This window comes from Mauremys mutica, chromosome 8, assembly GCF_020497125.1.
Source record: "Mauremys mutica isolate MM-2020 ecotype Southern chromosome 8, ASM2049712v1, whole genome shotgun sequence".
Lineage (NCBI taxonomy): Eukaryota > Metazoa > Chordata > Testudines > Geoemydidae > Mauremys > Mauremys mutica.
The window spans coordinates 2,813,143-2,836,927 of record NC_059079.1 but is presented as its reverse complement, the minus strand read 5'-3'; the positions used below and the strand labels follow the sequence as shown (position 1 = coordinate 2,836,927).

General features: G+C 47.5%; 1 protein-coding gene across 6 annotated transcripts in view; it reads right to left on the bottom strand.

The window, feature by feature from the left end:
• Positions 1 to 23,785, bottom strand: part of RNF220 (ring finger protein 220) — a 327,623-nt gene that overhangs the window by 11,703 nt on the left and 292,135 nt on the right. For all 6 annotated transcript variants that reach the window (XM_045027122.1, XM_045027125.1, XM_045027119.1 and 3 more), the window contains 3 exons: positions 23,361 to 23,439; positions 6,034 to 6,142; positions 4,615 to 4,689 (listed from right to left, as the gene is read on the bottom strand). In XM_045027122.1, coding sequence (XP_044883057.1) covers positions 4,615 to 4,689; positions 6,034 to 6,142; positions 23,361 to 23,439 — 263 coding nt within the window. The remainder of the gene's footprint in view (positions 1 to 4,614; positions 4,690 to 6,033; positions 6,143 to 23,360; positions 23,440 to 23,785) is intronic.

Sequence of the window (23,785 nt, the reverse complement as noted above, 5' to 3'; positions counted from 1 at the left end):
TTCTGTAAGGCGTTTGACTTGATGCCTCATGACATTTTGATTAAAAAACTAGAATGACATAAAATTAACATGGCACACATTAAATGGATTAAAAGCTAACTGATAGCTCTCAAAATAAAACTGTGAATGGGGAATTGTCCTCGCGTGGGCCTGTTTCTAGTGAGGTCCTACAGAGATCGGGTCTTGGCCCTACACTACTTAATATTTGTATCAATGACCTGGACGAAAACATAAAATCAATGATAAAGTTTGCAGATGACACAAAAATTGGGGGAGTGGTAAATAATGAAGAGGACAGGTCACTGATTCAGAGCAATCTGGATCACTTGGTAAGCTGCTACATGTAAATGTATACATCTAGGAACAAATAATGCAGGCCACACACATACGATGGGGGATTCTATTCCAGGAAGCAGTGACTCTGAAAAAGATTTGAGGGTCATGGTGGATAATCAGCTGAACAGGAGCTCCCAGTGTGATGCTGTGGCCAAAAGGTCTAATGCAATCGTGGGATGCATAAACAGGGGAATCTCGAGTAGGAGCAGAGAGGTTATTTTACCTCTTTCTTTGGCACTGGTGTGACCGCTGCTGGAATGCTGCGTCCAGTGCTGGTGCCCACAATTCAAGAAGGATGTTGATAAATTGGAGAGGGTTCAGAGAAGAGCCTTGAGAACGACTAATAGATCAGACAACCTGCCTTCTAGCGATAGACTCAAGGAGCTCAGTCTATTTAGCTTAACAAAGAGAAGGTTAAGGGATGACTTGATCACTGTTTCTAAGTACCTTCATGTGGAACACATATTGAATATTGGGCTTTTCAATATAGCTTGAGGATGGTCTAAAACGATCCAATGGCTGGAAGTTGAAGCCAGACAAATTCAGACTGGAAATCAGGTGTAAATTTTTACCAGCGAGGGTAATTAACCATTGGAACAACTTACCAAGGGTCGTGGTGGATTCTCCATCACTGACAATTTCCAACTCAAGTTTGGATGCCTTTCTAAAAGATCTGCTTGAAGAATTCTTTTGTGACGTTCTCTGTCCTGTGCTACACAGGAAGTCCCGTCTGGCTTTAGACTACAGGAATACTTTACCTGGAAATTCTCGGGCTAGGATTTGCGAGATCCTGGACAGGCTTCCAGTGTGACTTTGGGAAAAATCACTTAATGTTTGTACCTTGGTTTTCCTGTCTGTAAACTGGGGACAACGATACCTCTTCCTTCCCTGACTCGTGGGCATTGCAATTCAAACACTGCAGTGATGAGCCCCACAGAAAAGCCTACAAGTAAAAACTAGCCCACAAATGTGGTCTGAAAAAACAAAAAAAAACCCCAAAAACTGCAGACAAATTAAGCCAGTAAAGGTTAGACTGATTACACTGGAAATCCAGGCAGGACCGTACTGGACACATGTCACTGGCAATCTCCCATGTACTCAGAACCACACAAGGGCATGACAGCGGAGAAAACTCAGACCCAGAAGCATGCAAACTGCTGCCTCTTGGGCCCCGGTTGGTTTGGTTATGCGCAGGAAGTGGGATGAACAGTTAAGATGGTCACTTGTTTAAAGTGCTCTGACTGTTCATCTATGCACAGATGGTTTCTCCCCAACTCAGAGAGGCCTCTGCAAAGCAGCATCTAGCTGGGCATCTCCCATTAGCGTTAAGAGGCACTGACCAAATTCTTGAGTTTCTCAAACGTAGGATGCACCCGTAAAGTACAGCTCTATTCTGGTGAGTAAGTAGGAAGGGCTCTTCTTACTAACCAGGCCTGCATCCTGTGTGTATGCAATCAGATCTGCTGGCTTGAATCACTAATGCAAGCTAACACAGCAATGGGATGGAGAGCTGGAGCTTGCGCTGGCTCAGGTCTCATTCACAGAACTGTTAGCTATGTTCCAAATGCAGAACATTTGTGTCAATGACGACTCTCTGACCCCGGGGGAGTCTGTGGGATCAGCTGGTAGAAAGCCATACCCAGGTTTTAACTTATAAACTCAGCAGATCTGATCCGAAGTCACACACACACACACACAGAGCATGAAGCCCCATGAAGCCATTTTCAAAGTGCCTCTTTTTCAGAGCAGGACATATTAAGGGCCCAATCCTGAGGACTGCCCGGGACACAAATGGAGTCAGTGCGTGCTCAGCCCAGGACAATCTGGCTCTAGAAAATCTTCAGAGCCTATAAGTTTTTTAAATTATTTCACCCTCCCTGCTCCACGGAGACTGATGTGGGCAGCAAGTGCTCTCCTGCGTGATGTTAGAAGCTTTGTCTCCCACTTTGATCCCTTGTTTCTAAGGCCTTAATATATAACATAAGAAAATCTAATCTAACATTAGGTCTCAGCTGTGCATATTAAAACACAGGCATAGAAAATCTGGACTTTTCACTAAGGGGGATGGCAGATCTCCAGACTGTTCAGAAGCGGCCGGAAGCCCAACACAACTCACCCCCCCATAACTCCTATTAACTCCAACAAATTGTTTATTGCACAACAGAAGAAAAATGGTGCCCCTCTCCCCACATCAAATCTTTCCATGTGTGCTGCACGCGCAGGCGATTTCTACTTTCCCTGCCACCCCCACGGGGAGCTGGCTTTATATCCAGGGAAAGGTAACAGCAGCAATTATTACACACACTATCCCACAGCTCCTCGCTTGTTAAAGAAAACAAGAGTCTCTTTTGTGCCCGAAATAAAAGGAGATACCTTAATTAGAACAGTGCAGGTTGGTGAGTATTAAACAGTGAGCCCAGCTGCTGTATGCCATTAAATTCATAAAAAAAAGGGGGGTGGGGTGGGGGAGGGCAGTCTTAACGAGATTACACACATTGACTTTGATCAAGACACAAAAGCACCAACGCGTTCCAGGGTTTTTATTGCTGTCTTCGGGCTACATTTTAATGGTTACATTAGAAACATGCGAATGCAGGCTGGGCGATTTGGGAGCAGGGACAGAGCCCAAGCACGCCTCGTGAAAGGCCCTGGTTTAATCAACTGCGGGCTGCAGGAAGAGGGTAGGGCTGGGGAACAGATGAGCGGCCACTTATTAATTGCTTCCCCCACATAAGTGCCAGCACCTAACCCTACGTCCTGCTGGAATATTCCCTTCCCTCCTGCCTGGTCAGAGCCAGGCTCAGGGCATGGCCAATACACAGCAAACCCAGTCCCCATCTACCCCACCACACGGTGAGACCAAATCTAAACACTCCTCTCCTTGGAGAAGTGAATGTTAACCCCTTAATGCTAGGAGCGCAATCTTCTAGGGGTTCAGTCTTCTTGCAGGCCGCAGGATGCTGTCAATGGAACAAAGGGGCTTGACAGACGTTGAAGTGTGCCTGAGCCTCAGAAGGGCTCACAGTAGGTGCTGCTGGCCTAAAAGACCATCTTGGGATGGCGGGGAGCAGAGGGGTGAAGGACATGGAGGAATCAAATCCAACATGGAACAGAAATGCTCTACTCTGCGTTTGCAGCCAGCACTGCAGAACTGGATTATACCTAGAAGCAGCGGCGCATACATTCATCTGAACACCTTACTGCTACGTAGCTGGGCAGGAGTCTTTTGCAATGTGCTGCTAAATGCCTAAAAAAGCCTGTGTAATCTAAAGAGCGACAGGGGTGTAGCTGAATAGCTAGAAAATACAGCCCGGGGACAGTCAAGTTACGGAGGTTGCTATTAATACCCAATGCTGCAGGCATTTCACCATCCCAGTAACTTTTCTCAGCCAAGGTATTTAACAGGCAGTATCTGGAGGCCCATTGCCAGATTAGCTGAAGCTCCAAGTTTACAGTGTGTTCTGTAAAAATACGATGTTGCAGGACCTACCACCAGCAGCTTTCAGAAGAGTGTGAGTCCCCGTACATCATTTGCATCCCAACCCTGCAGCAGCCTGCTAATGCCTGAGCAGCAAAGTGACAGTGACTAGCTCAAATCTCCATTGCCCAGGCTGAGTTAAATGAAAATGTTGTGGTCAGCATCACTGGGGAAAATAAAAGCCGACGAAAACCCAGGAAGTCAGGGTTAGGAAAGGAAAGGGCATCGCTTTGTTTAACAAAATATTAATTTTAACACAAGCCTCATTTTTTTGAAACGAACAAAAATGCAAATCCTGGGGGCACTGGGCCACCTCTTCTACACTTCCAATAGTGCCCAATTTTCCAGACAACCAACCGCACTAGTTCAAAACTGCATGACGCTGTTTCAGTTATTCAGAAGAGGGGAAGGAAACAGCACTGACGGGTGCTGCCCAGGTCAGCGGATCCCAGCGAAGTGGATCTAAGCTGGGCTCCAAGCTGCAGTGCACAGTGCACGGAACTGCTTTGGAAGTCGACAGGAATTCCACGTGCGGTGCCGTTCCAGCACTGAGCCCTCCCGGCAGTGAGTAGAGTGACCACTCTTCAGCGAGGGTAACTCAAACCCAGCTCCGCCCAGTGAAATCAAACTGGAAGGACTCCAGTCTGACGGGGGTGGTTAATAAAAGGTTGGGCACCCCACAAACAAGAACCCCACTTAGCCCACCTCATATCAAGCAAGAACCTCTCCTCTAATGTAAGTACAGGTCTGTGGAGAGGGAGACGTCTACGCATCAGTGAGAAAGTAGCCAAGTGCCTCACCAGAGTCCGCAGCCAGCATTCTTCACAGTGCACGTGCCAGCACTGAATGGAAGTCAGGGGCATCGTGTAAGAGTCCTGAAGAGAAAAAGCAAAGACATTCCTGTCACATAAAAGGCTGGCGGATTCCCAGCCTACAATTATGTCACCAGGGAATTGGAGTTGGGGAGGGGGCAGGAGAAGAGGGCAGTTACCCAGAGTCAACACTCCCCATTATTCCCATCTTCAGAAGAACACAGCTCGGGAGCTGCTTCTTACACAGTGGGCCAGGTGCGATGCATCCGACAGAAACAAAGCACAGAAATGGGGCAAACGCTCCCTGACTTCAGGACTGAGTGAAAACTAAGCCGGGATCTAAACTTTAGCTCCAGAGTAACAGAGGTAAAAAGTCTCCTGTAGGCCATTGCTTTGCCTGACAGAAGCCCATAACCCACCTGGTGGGGACACAACCTGGTTAGCTAGAGAGGTACGTCTACACTGCAATTTTAGAGCCCCCTGAGTCTGAGTCAGTTGCCCTGGGCCAGCCACGGTTATTCCCTGGGTCTTTTATCGCAGGGAAGTTGTGCCCACGTATCATTAGTCCAATGGAAAGGTCACCAGATTGCGCAAGGGCAGAGATAAGGGATAAAATTAACTCTCATCACAATTGCCCACTCTGCTGGAATAGCGTAGCTATGTACCGAGAATATTGCTGTCATTTCAGCAGGCACGTACTGGCGCTCTAGTCTTTTCAAGTGATTTATTAGTGAGGGTAGCAATCAACAACAGACTGTACGTCTTGCCTAGTCTCAGAGATGGGAGTCTGTCTGATCCAGCTGTTCCACTGGCAGCTCCATCATCCCAGCAACATTTTCTTCTTCTATTGAACCATGGGACAAACAGAGCTCGGAAATAAAACCAAACGCGAGGCAAAAAGCTGCAGGTTCTGAGCCATTAGAGGGAGCTGCAGCCCTTCTTTAGCGAAGCCAAAGCGGCACCACACACATAACACAAGCAACTTTTAAACGCACAGGCAAAATTCTTGCCTTCAAGCCACATGGTGGGTCTCAAATCAGGCAGTCTCCTCTCCTTACGCATGTGCAACTCTGCACATGCAGGAGGAGGAGAACGTGGTCACTTGGGAGCGCTGCATGGTCAGTCTGAAAGGGGAATGCTGTCCTATAAGTTAGAAATTTCTGCTCCTAATGCAGACTGCTACAAACACCAACGAAATGTTATAACTGATAAACACACACAGAAACTGGAAAGAAACTTGCGACACATTTGCCCAGAGAAAGGAAGAGATTTTTAACTTGTGTAAGGACAGGGATGCATTCACCTTACCAGAGTAGCAGGATTCACCCCTTTCCCCACCTCAGCAAAGACAAGTCAAAGGTACCGAGACATTTTCTGACTCATTGCCACAACTGGAGTGCTACTCACCATGCAAATGAGACATTTATAGCGGTCTCCACGGGAAAGCTGCCTTTCTAACTCCCGGACACGAGCCTTTAACGCTTCAAATGTTGTCACTGCAGAGTCTTCTGTAATTCTGCAAGAGATGATGAAAGTCAGGGCTACTGGGTAGGCTTTACAAAAGTTAAATTTATGATCCTTTTGGTAGGTGCAAAAGATGCAGTGACAAGGCCCAAAGAAACAAATTCAGCATATGCAAAGATCTATTTGAAATGGAGGGTTATTAAGAAGCCCATGGTTTGCATTCTTTCAGCCAGGAGCTCTGGCAAACACACAGTCATGTAAAGCCTCTGCAGAGATCTGAAAAAGAGAAGGATTGTGGGTGGGTAACATTATACAGAATGTGTTTCAGCAGAAACTAAACGGTGGAAACAGGAGTCATGCCCCTTTACTCCCTTCTTTCCCCATGTCAACGCCATTCCAACAAAGCTCGAAGAGCTGCTTAGAGCTGCGAAGGTGTGTTTCTCTCAAGAGCAACAGTCGTCATATCGCATGGTGATGACGGCACTCTTTCCTTTCCACTAGTACCTACGGAGGATGTTATACAGAAGCTATTAAAGTCAGACATTTTGAAATAAGCAGCCCAGATAACTTGCATCCAAGAGTTTTAAAAGAGCTGGCTGAGGAGATCTCTAGACAGCTAATGCTGATTTTCAATATATCTTGGAACACTGGAGAAGTTCCAGAAGACTGGAAGAAAGCCAATGATGTGCCAATAGTTAAAAAGGGTAAACGGGCTGACCTGGGTAATTATAGGCCTGTCAGTCTGACATCGATCCTGAGCAAGATAATGGAGCAGGTCACAAAGAACTTGATTAATAAAGAATTAAAGGACTTGACTAGAGGTGATTATAATTAATGCCAATCAATGTGGATTTATGGAAAACAGATCCTGCCAAATTAACTGGATACCTTTTTTTGACGAGATTACAAGTTTGGTTGATAGTGTTGATGTAATATATTTAGACTTTTGTATGACGTTTGACCTGGTGCCACGTGACATTTTGATTAAAAAATTAGAAAGATAAAATTAACAGGACACATGTTAAATGGATTAAAAGCTGGCTAACAGATAGATCTCAAAATGTAATTGTAAATGTACATCCAGTAGGTGTGTTTCTGGTGAAGTCCTGCAGGGATCAGTTCTTGGCCCTACGCTATTTAACATTTTTATCAGTGACCTGGAAGAAAACATAAAATCATCCCTGATAAAGTCTGCAGATGACACAACAACCTGGGGAGTGGTAAATAATGAAGAGGACAGTTTACTGATACACAGCGATCTGGATTGCTTGGTAAACTGGGCACAAGCAAACTGTACATTTTAATATGGCTAATGTAAATATACACATCTAGGAGCAAAGAACATAGGCCATGCTTACAGGATGGGGGACTCTGTCCTGGGAAGCCGTGACTCTGAAAAAGATTTGGGGGTCGTGGTGGATAATCAGCTGAACATGAGCTCCCAGTGTGCCGTTGTGGCCGAAAGGGCTAATATGATCCTGGGATGCATAAATAGGGGAATCTCAAATAGGAGTAGAGAGATTATTTGACCTCTGTATTTGGCACTGGTGGAATACTGTGTCCAGTTCTGGGACCACAACTGAAAAAGGAGGTTGATAAATTGGAGAGGGTTCACAGAAGAGCCCAGAGGATGATGAAAGGATTCGAAAACCTGCCTTCCAGCCACAGAACCAAGGAGCTCAGTCTATTTAGCTTAACAAAGAGAAGGTTAAGGGGTGACTTGATCACAGTTTATAACAGAGGTGGGCAAACTATGGCCTGGGGGTGACATCCTGGGAACAGGGGGGTTGAATGGGGGCAGGGGTCCCCAGGGGACAGTCAGGAAGGGGGAGAGGTTGGATGGGCAGTCGGGGCAGAGGTTCTGGGGGCAATCAGGAGATAGGGAACAGGGGGGTTGGATGGGACAGGAGTCCCAGGGGGCCGTCAGGGGGCGAGAAGCAGGAGGGGTCAGATGGCGGCGGGGGCCGGGCCATGCCTCACTATTTTGGCACAATTTCGGAAACCTGATGTGTCTCTCAGGCCAAAAAGTCTGCCTGCCCCGGTCTATAAGTACCTATATGGGGAACATATTTGATAATGGGCTCTTCTACCTAGCAGAGAAAGGCAGAACCCGATGCTATGGCTACACGTTGAAGCTAGACACATTTAGACCGGAAATAAGGAATAATTTTTTAACCTTGACAGTAACCAACCACTGGAACAGTGTCCCAAGGGTCGGGGCCGATTCTCCACCATCGTCAATGTTTTAAATCAGGGTTGGATGTTTTTCTAACAGACCTGCTCCGGGAGTTATTTGGGGAAGTTCCATGGCCTGTTTTATGCAGGACATCGGATTAGTGTCTCGGGGGTTCTCAAACTTCATTGCACCGCGACCCTCTTCTGGCAACAAAAATTACTGTGTGACCCCAGGAGGGGGGTGGGGGGAAAGCCTGAGCCCGCCCAAGCCCTGCCACCCTGGGTGGGGGGCCGGGGTCAAAGCCCGAGCCCCACGGCCCCGGCCGGGGGTCTGTAACCTGAGCCCTGCCACTCAGGACTGAAGCCCTCAGACTTCGGCCCCAGGCGAAGGGGCTCAGGCTTTGGCTTCGGCCCTGGGCCCAGCAAGCCTTAAGCCAGCCCTGGCGACCCCATTAAAATGGGGCCATGACCCACTCTGGGGTTCCGACCCACAGTTTGAGAACCCCTGGGCTAGATGATCATAATGGTCTCGTCTGGCCTTGGAACGTCTGCATCTAAAATCAGGCGCTCTGCCCCTGCTGGGATACTGGCCCTGGTAGCTCGGGACACGAATGCCACCTGTTGCACCAGGACAGACAGGACGCAATGGTGTTCTGCTAAATGAAGTCTCGCTTTTCAGCCGACTGGCGCTGGAGAAAAGGAGAGGGGATGGAGCGGAAAGCCCAAGCTGCAGACGCCGTATCAAGGGGCTTTGCAAGCCCGGCTTGCCCGTTTGCCTAGGGTCACTTTTGACAGGCAGCATTATATTGTCACACGGGCACCGTCCTACGGACAGGCGAGGACACGTTCATGATTCCGCCAGGCTGACAGAAAGAGTTAGCTGGCAACCGCGGCAACAGCAACACTGAGAAAATGGGATGCATGCTGAGAGCTACCGAGAAGGGTGTCTCACTCCAGAGGAAGAGGAGAAACACTGGCCTTTCCACCGTGTAGACATAACTAAGTGCCCTTCGACTTTCCTCTTAAAACCCCTTACAGGATATTGCAGTGGGGCTGTAGCTAGAAAAGGAGTTCGCAGCTGAGGAACAGCGGAGCAGTTTACAAGTCATTCCAAGTTAATTTCAGGTCAAATCTATGCAGCTTCCACGTCAGAAGAACGGCAAGAAAAACCCACGATCTGAGAATGTAGAATTTATTCTATGTACCCTAGTAACACCAGTAACAGACGCCAGTGCCTGTGCTAAAGAACTTATTTAGCAAATCGTGAGCTAACCGGTGGACACAACAAGTGGTTTGAGGCAGGGGCCAGTGAAACCATCATGACTGGGGTAAGCAGCAGCAGTCCCAGCACACCCACGTACTTGCTGCTTTGTGTATTAGTAATCACCACCTCTAGTCAAGGCTCTGGAAACATAACTCCAGAGCCGTTCTGCTGGCTCTTCATAAGCAGAATGGAGTCTAGCTAGTTTCTCCCACTGCCATGTTGGCTGGGCAGAGCCAACGTGATGAAAAGCCCGGGGTGTGGCAGTAAAGCAAGCAGCTAGGAGTTGCAGTGGAAATGGATCTGGGTAGCAAAGGTGCTTCAGAGTCACTTTTCTGAGCAAAAACCAGCGCTCAAGAGGATGCAGATGGAAGGGGCGCTGCAGGCCTACGTGGGGTTAGGAACAATCAGTACAGAGCATCCTTCGGACACAATCCGTGCAGAGCTCACGCGGCTCCAATTCTAGCCTGCGACGCAGGACGAGCCACCAACAGCCTTCTCACTTGCCCACCTGACCTGGGCGCTGCTGCACTTGAACTCTGAAGGATACAGTGAGACGACGTTGGAGGCGAATTCTCCCCTCTGTCTCATGAAAGGCGTAAGGAGATTTCTGATGGCATTCGAGCTCTGCCAGAAACCAGAGTCTCGCCAGGTAACCAAGCAGAGGTGGGTGACAAGGAAAACTTCAGTGCTAATTGAACTCTTCCATGTTCACATTAAAACAGAGTGTTTCTAGCTCAGTCCCAGTCCGATCAGGGTCAGAGTTTGAAAGGGAAATTTACCAGTGCAACTGGAGGGGATAGCAACTAGCTTGTTGGCAGAAGTTTGAAGGGCTGATCTCATTGGCGCTGAGATAATTGCGCCTGTCCAGTAATAAATGAATGAAATCAGAAAAGGACGCTGAATAGAGGTATAAGCAATAGCGCTCAGAGCCTGCCTGATACAATGGCCAATCAATAGGAGGGCTGTAGATCAGGGCGCTAGTTAGCTGGAAAATTACCGCATGGCTGTGTGCGTCACGCTGTAGGGATCCTGGACAATCAATGTGGGAGCTATCGATTTAGTTATTATCACTTCATACGCTCCAGACATTGTTAAATATACATTTATTAACAAGGCTGGGGTGCATTCGGTAGATGGAGTTTTAACAAGTGCAACCTCTCCTAGCTCTGATCAAAGCTCAGCCACTAGAGTCTGTAACCTCCCTGTTCCTCCCCGTCAAGCTTGACCCCAGAACAAATCCTAAGGAGCTAGTCAGTGGATAAGACCCTGCCCCATCTTGTGATTCGAGAGAAAGTATTTGCCCATAAGTGCCCGCCTTGTGGTTGCAATTTCGGGAAAGCCTCCTGGGGGAGCAGCAGAAACAAAGGACAGGAGGCTCGGGGTCCAAACAAAACGAGAGCTACTCACGCCGCTGCTTCCAAAGAGAGGGAGGAAATGAGGTCCAGGGGAGAACCTTAGTACACAGGAAACTGAAGCGTTTTCCAAGGAGGGGTAAAGAGAGGAGTCGCTTCCCACGTGCCTGGCTCCAGCAGTGGCCATGCCACTCAGAACACCAGCTGTTCCACTGACATATTTTACCATCAACCGGCTGCTTGTATCCTAAAGCTAAGCATCACTCAACAGCCATTCTTCCTGCAACAGGCAAACTGGGAGCTCCACCAGACATCCCCCACCCCGACACTTCTTTGTCTGGAGCAGGCTGGGAGTGGCTTGTGCAGTGCTTAAGAAGCAAGTAATACCAGGGTTAGGGAGTCAGCCACTGAAGAGGCACTGCTGGGTGAAAGCAGGTCATGTACAATTGTCTTGCTGGCCAGGGGAAGCAGAATAACTAGCAGACAGTGCACAGGGTGGGAGGTCAGGACTCCTGGGTATTAGCCACAGCTCTATTGCTGACTTCCTGTGTGACGTTGGGAGAGTCACCTGACCCGTCTGCATGCCAGTTCCACCTTTTCACACACGTGGACAACCACGTTCCTCAGCTTTAGTAAACTACTTAGAGATCTAGGACGTACTATTGCTACTGCAGCTGTGAGGGCATGTCTGGTACGGCCTCTGGCACCAGCATTTCACCTAGTCATCACTACATATGCAAGCTGCTTAGCTGCTGCATCTCCCAGTGGTAGGTATCCAGAACACACTTGTCTCTTGCATTCTGTAGCCAATAGAGGCTAGGAGCACTATGAAGTTGGCTCACGCAGTTTCAAGATGGAGGGTCCTATGCTCACAGTGTTTACAGGTGCACAGTATCTGCCCTTTGGCTGGAGAACCATAGCAATGTGACCTGTACAGGGGAAAGAGGCATCTGAAAGCTTCCTTGAAGATGAAGCTTTGACCAATGCCATTCATGGTCTAGTCACTGGATTTCGTGGTCAGCCATGCAGCCACCCACGGCTGAGGCGACTGTGTCTGTTGCGAGACAGGAAGCAGTTCCATGGAACTGGGGATACAGAATTTGGGAGACTAACTAAAAACAGCATCAGAAGTATATTCCTGGAGTTGTTCACAGCAGTTTTCTTTCTACACTGAAAAAGAGACACACTCCTCCCCACTACTATCTAGCAAACCCCAACTGAACACCCGCTCTGTCCTCTTGCTCTCCAGTACCTGAACACAGATGCACTATGCAATGATCCATGTGTAAGTCAATTAGCATCATTATTCAGCTATGATGGGTTAGGAGAGTCAAGTTCCCCCCCACCCACCACGCCCCTTGGTCATCGTCAAACATTTGCAGGCGTGCAATCTTTGTTTCTTCACATTAAACTGAGCAATTCCCACCTGATGTCCCAGTGGGCAATCACAAGCAATTCCGTTAATTAAATTATCTCTGATTCTGCAACCCTGGAATCTCTCAATATACTGAGGATTGTGCTTTCTCAACAAAATACCTGACCAAAAGAAAACGAATGCTGATGTCAGCGCGACTCACTTCTGTTAACCCTTCGCAACAGGTTACTACAGACTGCCCTTTGGGAAAAGCGGCAAGAGATGTCAGATCAAGAGGGGCTCAGGAATCAGAGCTGTGTGTAGGGAGAAAAGCCTTCCTCCCTGCAGGATGCCTATTGCAGCAGTTCATCAGGGATTCATTGCACAGGACAGTTACACAGAACAGACAGAGAAGAATGCCACTGCATTCAACTCCCTGTGTATTCAGGGTGTGATGCAAACCACAACAACACGAGGGCCAGGGAAGCCTTCGGCATGGCAGGCTCTGAAAGAGGGCCCCACCTCCCTTGGATTTCATTCAAGGAACTTTGTCACCGAGTGCGCTCCATAAAACATCCCTCTGGTTTGTTTATTTCAGCTGGGTATAAATTTCCCCTTCTTCATAAATGGTCACACTGTACATAACATTCCATCAATTTTTACAGCTCCGGTTTGTATGCACCTTGTACAAAACATTTAGCGCTGATTAAATGCACCAGCAATAAAATTTCATGAACTACTTTTGACACTTGATATTCTGACCTTCCCTTCTCTTCCTTACACATTTATTTGTGTTTTCATTGAGGGCAGGTGGGAGAATTTACCGTACTTCAAACAAACTCGTGGGCAATTGTTTTTTAAACAGACTATTCATTCTTCTCCTCAAGAAGCTGATAGGGACAGAAAACACACTCCATTTTCTCTCGCTAAGGGCAGGGGTCAGGTCACTAGCCTACAATGGAATAATTTTGGGGGAAGGGAATGGATTTGATTCAATAGAATCATGATGCACCCAAGAAAACAATGCAAATCCACAAGCACATCGTTGTGACCTTCCTTCCCTGCCCCACCCCCGTCTTTCCTACCACTCAATTTACGTCTGAACTCGAGTGCAAGTCCTGTGGAGCAGGCACGGGGTTTTATTAGTCCGTAAAGTCCCTGCATAGCTCTAGCGCTGTGTAAATAGTAAGGGAGGTATTTATTCAGAATCGAGGAATGGCACGGCATGAGGAGGTAGCTTTGCCTCTCACTCCCACAGTCCTGCACATCTAAAGGGCACAGCCTACTTCATCTTGCTAAGGGTGACGCTCAGTTCTTGGGGACCAAAGAGTTGAAAACATTTCAGCTGACAGGCCAGCCTGTCACCCGCTTTCAACGTTACTGGAGAGTGTGAACAAAGGCCCTGATCCTGCACCGATCCAGTTGGGCAGCCCGATGCAGAGTCCTGCTGAAGTCTCTGGTGCTCCGCACACTCGCGTGGACAGGACTGCGGGATTGGACACAAAGGTGAACCAGCGTGTGACCAACAGCAATGCAAAGAAGAACCTTCTACATTCACAAATACCTTTTTAGCCAGAGAGTTTTAAAAGGGGACAAACATGATACAAGCGCACAGTTCAAGAGCCTCAGGACTTTGCAGGAACTCTGTGGCAGACTGATCACATGCCACCCCAGAAGGTGCGGGCTACCGGTGTGGCAGATAAGCTGGGATTTTATTTCACTGGATGAGCAGCCAAGATAGAAGGGGCCAGATCCGTAGCAGGTATAAATTTTCCTAGCGATGCTGAAATCAATGGAGCAACGCTGACTTGCACCACCTCAGGATCCAGCCTATTGTCTCTGGGAGTGCCAGCGTGCAAGTGACTCTTCCGGCAAGACATCAATATCTGAGACGCTAGCTTCCCCATCCCCAAACTGAAAATCGCACTTATTGGGTTTGTTTATAAACTAGCCTCCCTTAAAAAGGCTGATTTATAATCCTGTAAAGGACTGTCACATGTATTGGCACGGATGTTAATTTATTGTCTTCTAGGGAAAAAAAAAAGCCCTCTTGCCTTGATTAATGTGTGTTTTTGTATTGTAAGATATTAAAGAATGCTGCTTCACCTGTAATTATAGGGAATAGTTTATTTTGGCGAAGTGCCCTGGCTCCTGGTTGCCAAGTTATGAATAATACAATGTTTCGCCTTCTAATTTCTGTGTTTGAAGTTGTGGATTCGGAGAGGGGTGCATGCAAGGGCACACACATGTAGGGCGGAGGCTCTAGGAGTCACGAGCGCCTCTATTTTATACTTGCTTGCACAACTTGTTAATGCCAGCAGCTGCTTGCCAAGCTTGGAGTTCGCTTCTGACTAATTTCATCTTGATGCAAACCAAAAACATTGTCTCTTTTCTCCCCGCAAAGGAATTATTTCTCTTACACTTGGATGCACCATCGCAATAGCACTGAGGGGGGCTTACCATTGTGGGGAGGCTTTCTAAGCCGTACTTAGTTGGGACCTGGGTATAGATTCCCCAAACAATTAAACTTCAGAAGAATTAATTACACTTTCACACTTTCCCTGCACACAGAGCCCAACAAATGGCTTTCCACAAGCAGGGAGTAAATTCAGGCACTGGCTCATTTTTTTTGGCTTGCATTTTATCAGGACACATGCCCAGCCCCAAATCAAAACGGAACCACATGGCACTACTGAACATTCAGAACGTAAGAAGCCTCCGAGTCAGCATGTTTAGAGGCATCTGTAGGGCTACATAGTATCCACTGGCCACCGAGAATGATTTAAACAGGAGGTTAGAGAACCGCTGAACTTACGCCAAAATTCTAAGTGTGCCATTTGAGTGATTATGGTTCTACATGAAATCTGGGAGATAGACTCCAAGGGTCATCCTTATTCAGATATACAGACTAGTCCCCCGCTCCAAAGAGAAAAGAAATGCAGTCGCATTGCTCTACTGAAGAAGCTGCGGCTATCAAAGAAAGGTCTTACACCAGACGACTATTCTGGTGCAGTAAGAGTCTCTACTGAAGCAGCAATGGCCGTTTTACGAAATAATTTTCTAGGCAAAATTCCCAAACATAGCTACTGTTATATCTGATACTTTAATATGTCAGGTCGTAGCGGTGCTGCTAAAAGTATTTCTAGCGGGGTTCGTGCACAGGCGTCAAGCTCCCTGTTGCAGCACAGGGGAAGCCTCCAAGGACAGCCTGTGCAGTCTGAAAATGCAGCCTTCCTCTTCAATGTGGAGCCGTGGCACACGGAGACGACAGGCTGCAGCAGACACCATTCCATCTTGTTCTAAGGGTATAGATAACTTTGGAGCTGGAGGAGTAACTTCCAGCCTGGGTAGACAGACATGTGCTAGTTCTGATTGAGCTAAAATAGCATAAAAATAGCAGTGTCACTGTGATGGTGTGAGCGGTGGGATGAGCTAGCTGCCATGCGCATGTACCTGGTGTTTCTGACAGGATTGCACTTGGTGTAGCGGCCCCGTCTCATTGCCCAGACATGCCTCTTTTTAGCGCACTAGAATGTGGGTCTATCTGCCAGAGTTGGAAATTGCACAACCAGCTCCAGTGTAGACGTACCCTAAGGATGAACCTATTTGGATTACGACGGGGCACGTCACGCAGAGATCTGTAGTCTAAACAGGCCGCGCTTCTATCTTAAAAAAGGAAGGTGGCCCTAATCTACACCTGTATGTAGACTGGATGGTTGGCCCTGTTGAGATGAAGCATGGATGCCCCAAAGTAAAATAGTGATGGCGAGTTCCTGGGGCTAAGAGAGGTTCTTCAGAACATGGGGCACTTGGCAGAGTCTCGTGTCCACTCTCTGCACAATGAAATTCTTCTGACAGAAATTCTTCTCCGGGGACAGAATCCAACAGCTGAAGGAAACAAGAATTTTCCAGGCTACTACCGTAGCATCGTGAATTGAAAGCTCTGCAGCTTTCTAAGGGCTTTAGCCTGTAGTTGATACATTTTGCAGAACTTCCAATTAATGATAATTGATTGGGAGTTACCAGGGCGTCACGATAACAACATCTCCCCAAGGTAGTTTCCTGGAATCACACCGCCGGCCCTGGAACTTTTACACTTAAGTTATTCAATGTCTCCTTGTGTGCTGAACGAATGGACCAGAATTGGTGGCATTTAAGCCAGCCAGCCAGCTCCCTTGCTGTGAAAAGAAGGCAGCGTAAAGTCACTGAAGGGGCCAACTGTATTTACATGATGTTTCCTTATACTGCATTTTAGCCCAGTGTTAGGCAGAAAGAAACCAGAAACCATCAGAAAGAGACAAAGCTGAGGAGCAATAATGGGCTACCCACAGGGCCATTTCCCCATCTGCCCCAACTACTCACTTCCCATTTGGGTTAACATAGATTGTACCAGTTAGAAATGTGTTACATGGTAAACTCCCCGGCTCAGGGACTCTCTTTATGAGTCTGTACAGCACCTAGCACAATGGGGAGCCTGACCGTGACCTCTGAACACGACCATGGTAGCCATTAAACAGCTCAGAGGGCCAGAAATCCATATTCCAAGCCCCTTATTTAGTGGCGTTAGTACAGACGAAACTAAAGCACTATTTTATAGAGTGGCCATGTAAAAAATTGGTACATAACAGGTAAGCACAGCCAGGTCCGCTAATGAAGCAGGGCCTAGCTGACAATGCATTGCCCAGGACAGGGTGTTTGGTCACACCCTGCTGAAACCTCCATCCTCCAGCGAGCTGAATGAATATGGGAACGTATGATCAAACTCAGAATTCAGCCTATGATTAATAATTCTTATTTATTATTTGTATTACCGTAGGGCCCAGGCGCCCCAGTGTGTGAGGCACCACACAAACCCTCCCAAAGAAGGCAGTCCTGCCCCATCAAGCTTACAATCTAGGAGAAAACATTCAATCAAATCCTTGAAATACGACAAACAGTGCAATGGGGTCAAGAGGCCCTCATCAGAGGCATCATTAAGAGGAAAAGGCTGATTTTAGGGTCAGCTTCCCTCTCTGACAAGCTGCTCACACATCCGAGGGCAGAATTAAACGGCAAGAAGGCAGCTGTTTGTGTTTTATAAGCTAAAGTTTCTCTTACCTATGGAATAACCCCAATATTTCACAGGGAATCATCATCCATCTAACTGAAATACCCTCTAACGGCCCATCAGCCTCAGATCCCTTTTGAAATAGCACAGCTGTGGCTTGCTGGGCCACGATTTATTTTTTACCTTCTCAGACATCTTGCTAACTCTATAGCTCAACAGTGACAGTCGAATTTCACACTGTGATAGCCCCCCATCGATTTTTCACTCTCGAGAAGCAACTCCGCAAATTAAAGTTAACAGCATTTCTGAAACTTTAAAAGAAAGGGGAGAGAGGCTTGAAGGGCAAAGATGCCTGAACTGCACCTCTGACACAAAAACATCCTTCCTTGATTAGTTGTGGCAGGAGGAATACAAGTGTCCCAGAGCCAGGCACTGGACTCAGTGGAACCTGCAGCTCTGGCCCCAGACTTACAGCCTGAGGCCTTTAGGATCTAAGCAGGGCTCGGCAGCCTTTCAGAAGTGCTGGGCCGAGTCTTCATTTAGTCACTCTGATTTAAGGTTCCGTGTGCCAGTCATACATGTTAACGTTTTTAGAAGGTCTCTTTCTATAAGTCTATAATATATAACTAAACTATTGTTGTATACAAAGGAAATAAGATTTTTAAAATGTTTAAGAAGCTTCATTTAAAATTAAATTAAAATGCAGAGCCCCCCGGACCGGTGGCCAGGACCCGGGCAGTGTGAGTGCCACTGAAAATCAGCTCGCGTGCCGCCTTTGGCACATGAGCCGCCATAGGTCGCCTACCCCTGAGCTAAAGCATTATATAGTTCCTCCACTATGGGCAGCTGCAGAACGTGGGTATACAGAGGAAGCGTTACCAGGGAAGCAGATTCCCCGTGTTCCTGGGGGCACCTAAAGTAAAGGGAGATACCAGGCTCACTGACAGCTCGGAGTTCCCCTGGTTATTTGCCTGGCAGAGTTATCCCCTGCCAGGCTGCAGATGAATTGCTATCTAAGACTAACCAGGATTTAGACAGAGCTAGGTTGGCATGGTGATATTATTGTTTTAAACTATTGCCTGTACAGGCAATTTCTCTTCATAGCTCGAAGACAAGGGGCTGAGTTAAGAATCTCAGCCCGGCTCTCTCCTCCCTGGCAAACTCATTCTGAACTTCAGCCCCATGGGATCCGCTAACACAGATTAACGACCTTACACGAACCCTGAAACCTATTCACCAGCCTTTCTGAAGAGCAACGTTACACAGTGGCATCAGTTCTGTGCACTTATTACGTACTGGCGATGGCATTTCAAAGGAGAGCCATAACCTTTAAAAAATCCACGCACAACCCCCCGAGACAGGTGCAGCCCTCCGCCCAGTGACTGCATGATTCAGCCTCAACCCAGCCCCACACTGGGCACTGCTCTGGTGTGTGTCTTAACTTGGGTTTTAATCCTGCATTTGGCTCAGTGCCGGCAAATCCCTGGGGACCCAACCGCAGGATCAGGCCCTCCGATGGTACATTCTCCCAGGCAGGGACCCTACCTCTATTTTGTAGAGCCCATGTGCACTTGTAGCACCACCTCAATATTATTTTTACTCTTCTCGATCTGCTTTTCTGCATTGGCATCCAAAACCCATTAATGGTTCGGTATCTACGGAGACGGGGCTGGGAGAGATTATCCTGATGTGTGAATTCATGGCATCTTCTCTCCAGCCCCCTCCAACATGCTGATTTAAGGGTAGATCTGTCCTTTTAGGCCAGCGATAATCCTCTGGCTTCACAGCCCCCCTGCTCCCATCTCCAGCGCCGGGTCTGAGCAGGAGAGAAGTCCCCTGAAGAGAGACACTGCTACTTCATGTGCTGCTCTCAGCGATGACTCGCCAGTCCACACCAAGCCAACCCAGCAGCTTAGCTTGCTTCAATATTAACCAATTCCATTAGTTTTGCCAGGGCTGCTGAGCTCCCCTGGAATTGGTGTTTTTCAAAAGCTGCTTCAGAAAGGTGTGTGTGTCGGGGGGGAGGGAATGAAAATGAACCAAACGCAACGGCTTTTCTTCTCTAAAATCCTCTCCTTAGCCCAACAAGCAGCTCGTCCAGCGGAGCGTGATGAGCATGAAGTGTTATAGAAAGAAGATAATTATAAAGGGATTTAATGCTTGGTGGGCTTAAATCACAAGCTTTATAGCAAAGGTAGCGCACTTGCTTAAACAGCCTGGTGCTCCGGTTTGCTATTATGCGAGCAGCACTGATGGCGCTAACTGGAATCCAAAACAAGATTTGTTTTATGAAAAAAAAAAGAGCACAGCCCCTTCCCACCACGGATGGCAGCTCGAGTCCCACCTCCTTCCAGTTCTGTTCCATCCCTGATTAATGAGGTTGTCTGCCTGATTTATGACCCACCCCAACAGATTAGAGTTTCCCCCTTCAACCTCCCCTCCGCTTCCCCCCCCAAAAGGCACAGCCACACTCCGCTGGAAATATTAGAGAATTATTAAATAAACATTCATACGTCATGTCTCTTCCCATACTGAGCTCATCGCAGTCAACACTCAGCAGCCTGGGCCTGTTTGCTTTCATGCTGACACCAAACAGCTGGAGTGATTCATGGAGAGGCTGGCTACAATGTTTCATGTCATATATCATGCTAGCAGCGCTCCCTGCCCTGACTGAGATAAACTGATCAACCACAACGGACTGGAATGAATTTATGACAACACAAAATTGAGGAAAACAAATGGGAGGTGACCCAGTGGGCCACTAACCCAGACTCTTTCGCTGGCCTGCAATCTAGTTTGGTGGCAGAAAGCAAAATTGAACATTGGCACTCTGAATTAAGATGCTGGCTTTTAACCCCTGGGAACCTTGATTTCAAAATGGCGCCAGGTTACTTGGGTAACGTCTTGGGAGGGAGGGGGAAGGGAGAAAAGAGGTTACAGCTTCTGCAGCTCATAGCTAGTCATGACACACAACTGCAAGAGCCAGCAGAATGTCACTGCTAGTGGAAGACACTGGGCACATGTCTGAACAGTTACAGGAATCGATTACTCTCCCCAAGCCCCACACAAATCCGCGTCTCCAGTCCAGAGGTGTGTTTCACGTCTGGAGATCTGCCCATCTGCGAGGGCTTCAGCCACCCTTCTCCCTACCCAATCCCCCTTTAGCCCCCTCTACTGACCCTTTAGAACTAAACAGCGTTGGTTCAGAAAGTTAATGGAGTCAAGACTGGAAAGTCGCACTAGATCCCGCCGTCCCGAGTGTAGAGGGATTTGTCCCCAGACCAATCCTAGTTCCATCTTGTCAACCAGGGCGACCATCTGACGTTCAAACACAGATGATGCCAGGGGCTAGGGCACCGGTATGGGAGACATGGAGGTAGGGAATCAGTGTGGACTTTCCTTGCATCTCCAGGCTTGTCAATTTGCTTGCAAGAGAGTCTTCTAAGGAAGCCTGAAGTGCAAATTCCATTAACTTTCAAGCAAAGTACATTAGCGGCGTGCCAAAACAAGGACAGTGTACTGTATCGTATTAGCTAATTAAAAAAATACTCTCCATGCCTAGACTTATTTTTGGAAAGGGGGGAAGGAATGTCATTCTTATAACAGTAGGATCAATAAATGGAATCGCTACTAACTCTATTACCCATTGTTCTAAATGGAGAGCACAGCTGACACAGGTGATAAACCATGTGCTTCTAAACTTTTTAAAATGCTAATCAGATGCTACATGGAGCTTAACACACCAATCAATAACCTCCAGATTTAAAAGCAAAAATTAAAGTTATGAACAACGGAGCAAAGTGCTTCAGCCTAGAACTTGCTGCAAGCGCCATCCAAAACAAGAAAAATGAAACCAATTTAGCTCCAGATTAAGAAACAGGAACTGGAGATGAATCAATTTAGCCTGTTGGGCTGGGTCACCATATATCATGGCTCCTCAGCAGAGTGGGAAGCAGCCAGACAGTATGAAACACCTCCCCCGCTTTCTGTAGGATTCTAGGTCTGATCGCTGTTAGCCATTAATTTAACACCAACCCCCCTACGCAGACAAACATGCAGAGCATCCAGGCTCCCTAAACAGCAGGACAGAAACTATTTATCACACACAGATCTCACGGGGAAAAGGCAAAGGTGGGAATCCACCTCCAACACCATCTTACTTTCTGACCCTGATGGAAATAAAGGCCTTTAAATAAAAGCATCTCAGCTCTCCTCGTTCCTTTAAACAAAGCATTTCTTGGGAAGAGTCAATAAGCCAGTAATTACCTGTCATTTCTAAGGAGTTTTCCCTGCCTTCCTGCAGCTCCAGCAGGACTGGGAGTTGAACTGGGGCAAGGTTATGATGGGACAGGACGGATACACATATTTCACAATGTAGTTATTCTACGCGTCATCTGAAAGCGCTTGGGGCTCCTTCCAGGGACTCTAGATCCAGCTTTAATAACCTGGTCAAGGAGGCAAGGTCAATTTATCACTTGAGCTCAAGTGTTCTGGAAACGGTCAAACCCTTTCAGCTTTTCAACAGGAGTGGATTTGGGAAGGTAGAGAGTCACTGACTCTAAGGAGAACTTGGGAGGCCCTACGAAGGGATTCAACACCTCTGACTAAAGTGACCATACGTACTGGCTTTACCACTACAGTACTGGTGTTTTTGAACATTGGTCTGGTTAGTCGTGAGATGTAACCAGTACAGTTTAGGACTACAAAATAAAAAATTATTCATTTATTAAAAGATGGAGTACATCAAATCAATCCTCGATAAACCAGCCTAAATCAATTTTATTAATTTATCCTAGTTTTAGTTTTATTTTACACGACGGTTCTCGTCGTTGGATCTCGGCAATACTCGGCATTCAGCACACGCACTCTCACTATATTGTGGCCGCAGCGACTCTTCGATAATACTCCCGCGCATTACATAGAGCCCGACCGTGGGAACTCGATGATGACATCATCACACAGAGCCCACCAAAATCGACCAATTTTAAATGTCCTGGTTTTAAATTTGAAAAAAATGGTCACCTTACCTCTGACACAAAACACAAGAGTGGCTACTCTGAAAGATAGGCCTCCTATTGCTGTGTGGTCAAATCCCAAAATTCTATGGGCTAGCTTTCAACCCACTGATTGATAAGTATGAAATCAGAAGATATATGTAGAGTATGAGCAGTGCAGACCACCCATGTCTGGGACTCATGGGTAGAGAGGCTTTAAAACAGAAAAAAAGGTCCAAAGACCCGAGGTCAGGGGCAGCAGGGAATTACCTCAGCTAACACCTACCCATGCACTAGCGCGTCTTAAAGCTGCTTTAGCTGTTAGAAGTCTCCAGTCTGCAGGGGGGACAGAACCCTGAAGTCAGGCCTGGGCAGGCCAATGAGGAGAAGGAACTGGATTTCAAACTAATCCAAGATAAAGTTATTTGGAATCTTCAAGCACAGAGATTCTCCCCCCTGCTTCTGTCTCATTCAGAGCCATTCTATTCCTTACCCAATCACTGTAGATTTTAGGCAATAATCAACTCTCTCTTTTTAAAAAGGGAATTAAAATGATCCACAACAGCAATGGAGGATCTTGAAAGTACTAGGCTGGGATTTCCAGAGGCACCCATGCAGCTGGGCGTCCAGCAGCCAGGGTTTCCCCACAAGCCTTTAGGAAGAGGGTGTGAAGGGGCAAGCCACTCTCGGGGGAGGGGGACATCCCCACAAGAGAGAAATCTGAAACGAACAGTGCCAAGGGCATGACATGGCTCCGTCTTAGGTCATGCGTACATGAACTAGCGGGAGAAGGAGATGGTGACAACCCCCCGTTAGCAGCAGCACAATGGCCTATCACATAGCTTAAACACTGGGTTGCAGGCTCCTGAATCAGGGATAGAAGGGTGCAGATGAAACATGCTCAGATCCTGGGAGCTGGAGGCTCAGGGTGTCTCATATTTAGTTTGGGACGGAAGTCGCTTATTTCAGGGATAACTGCTTCAGTGGTCAAGGGTGCCAAAATACGCCCGTGTGCGCCTCTGAGTTACCCTGACGCTCAGAGAGCTGGGGGCAGTTGCTTCACGGGGCTGTGCGCTTTACTCACTTTTCGATGTCACTGTTCTTACAGGTCTTTTGCAGAGCCTCCTGTTTACTGCTCTCCCCATTACTCGTCGAGGGCATTTCTGTGGAGGGAAGGTACAGGGCACTTAGTGAAAGGAAAGTGTCTAAACGTGTAACGGGCGCAGGAACAAAGGACCCAGGAGTCACTTTCGCAGAACCGACGCTGCCTGCTCCTGGCTGTCTGAAAGGCCTGTGCCCAGGACAGAGCGCTCCTAAGATCCGAGAGGGAAAATGAAAATTCCACCCTCGCCTCCCTTCCGACGGATGCCCAGTGGGCAGCTAAGATTTATTTCAGAAAAGGTTTGCTCCAGCAGCCATGCAGAGCGGGTTTCCAGCAAGGCAGGACTGGACGAAATTCACCCCACGAGAGGAAAATAAAATAAAAAGCCAAGATTTTCCAGTGATTGA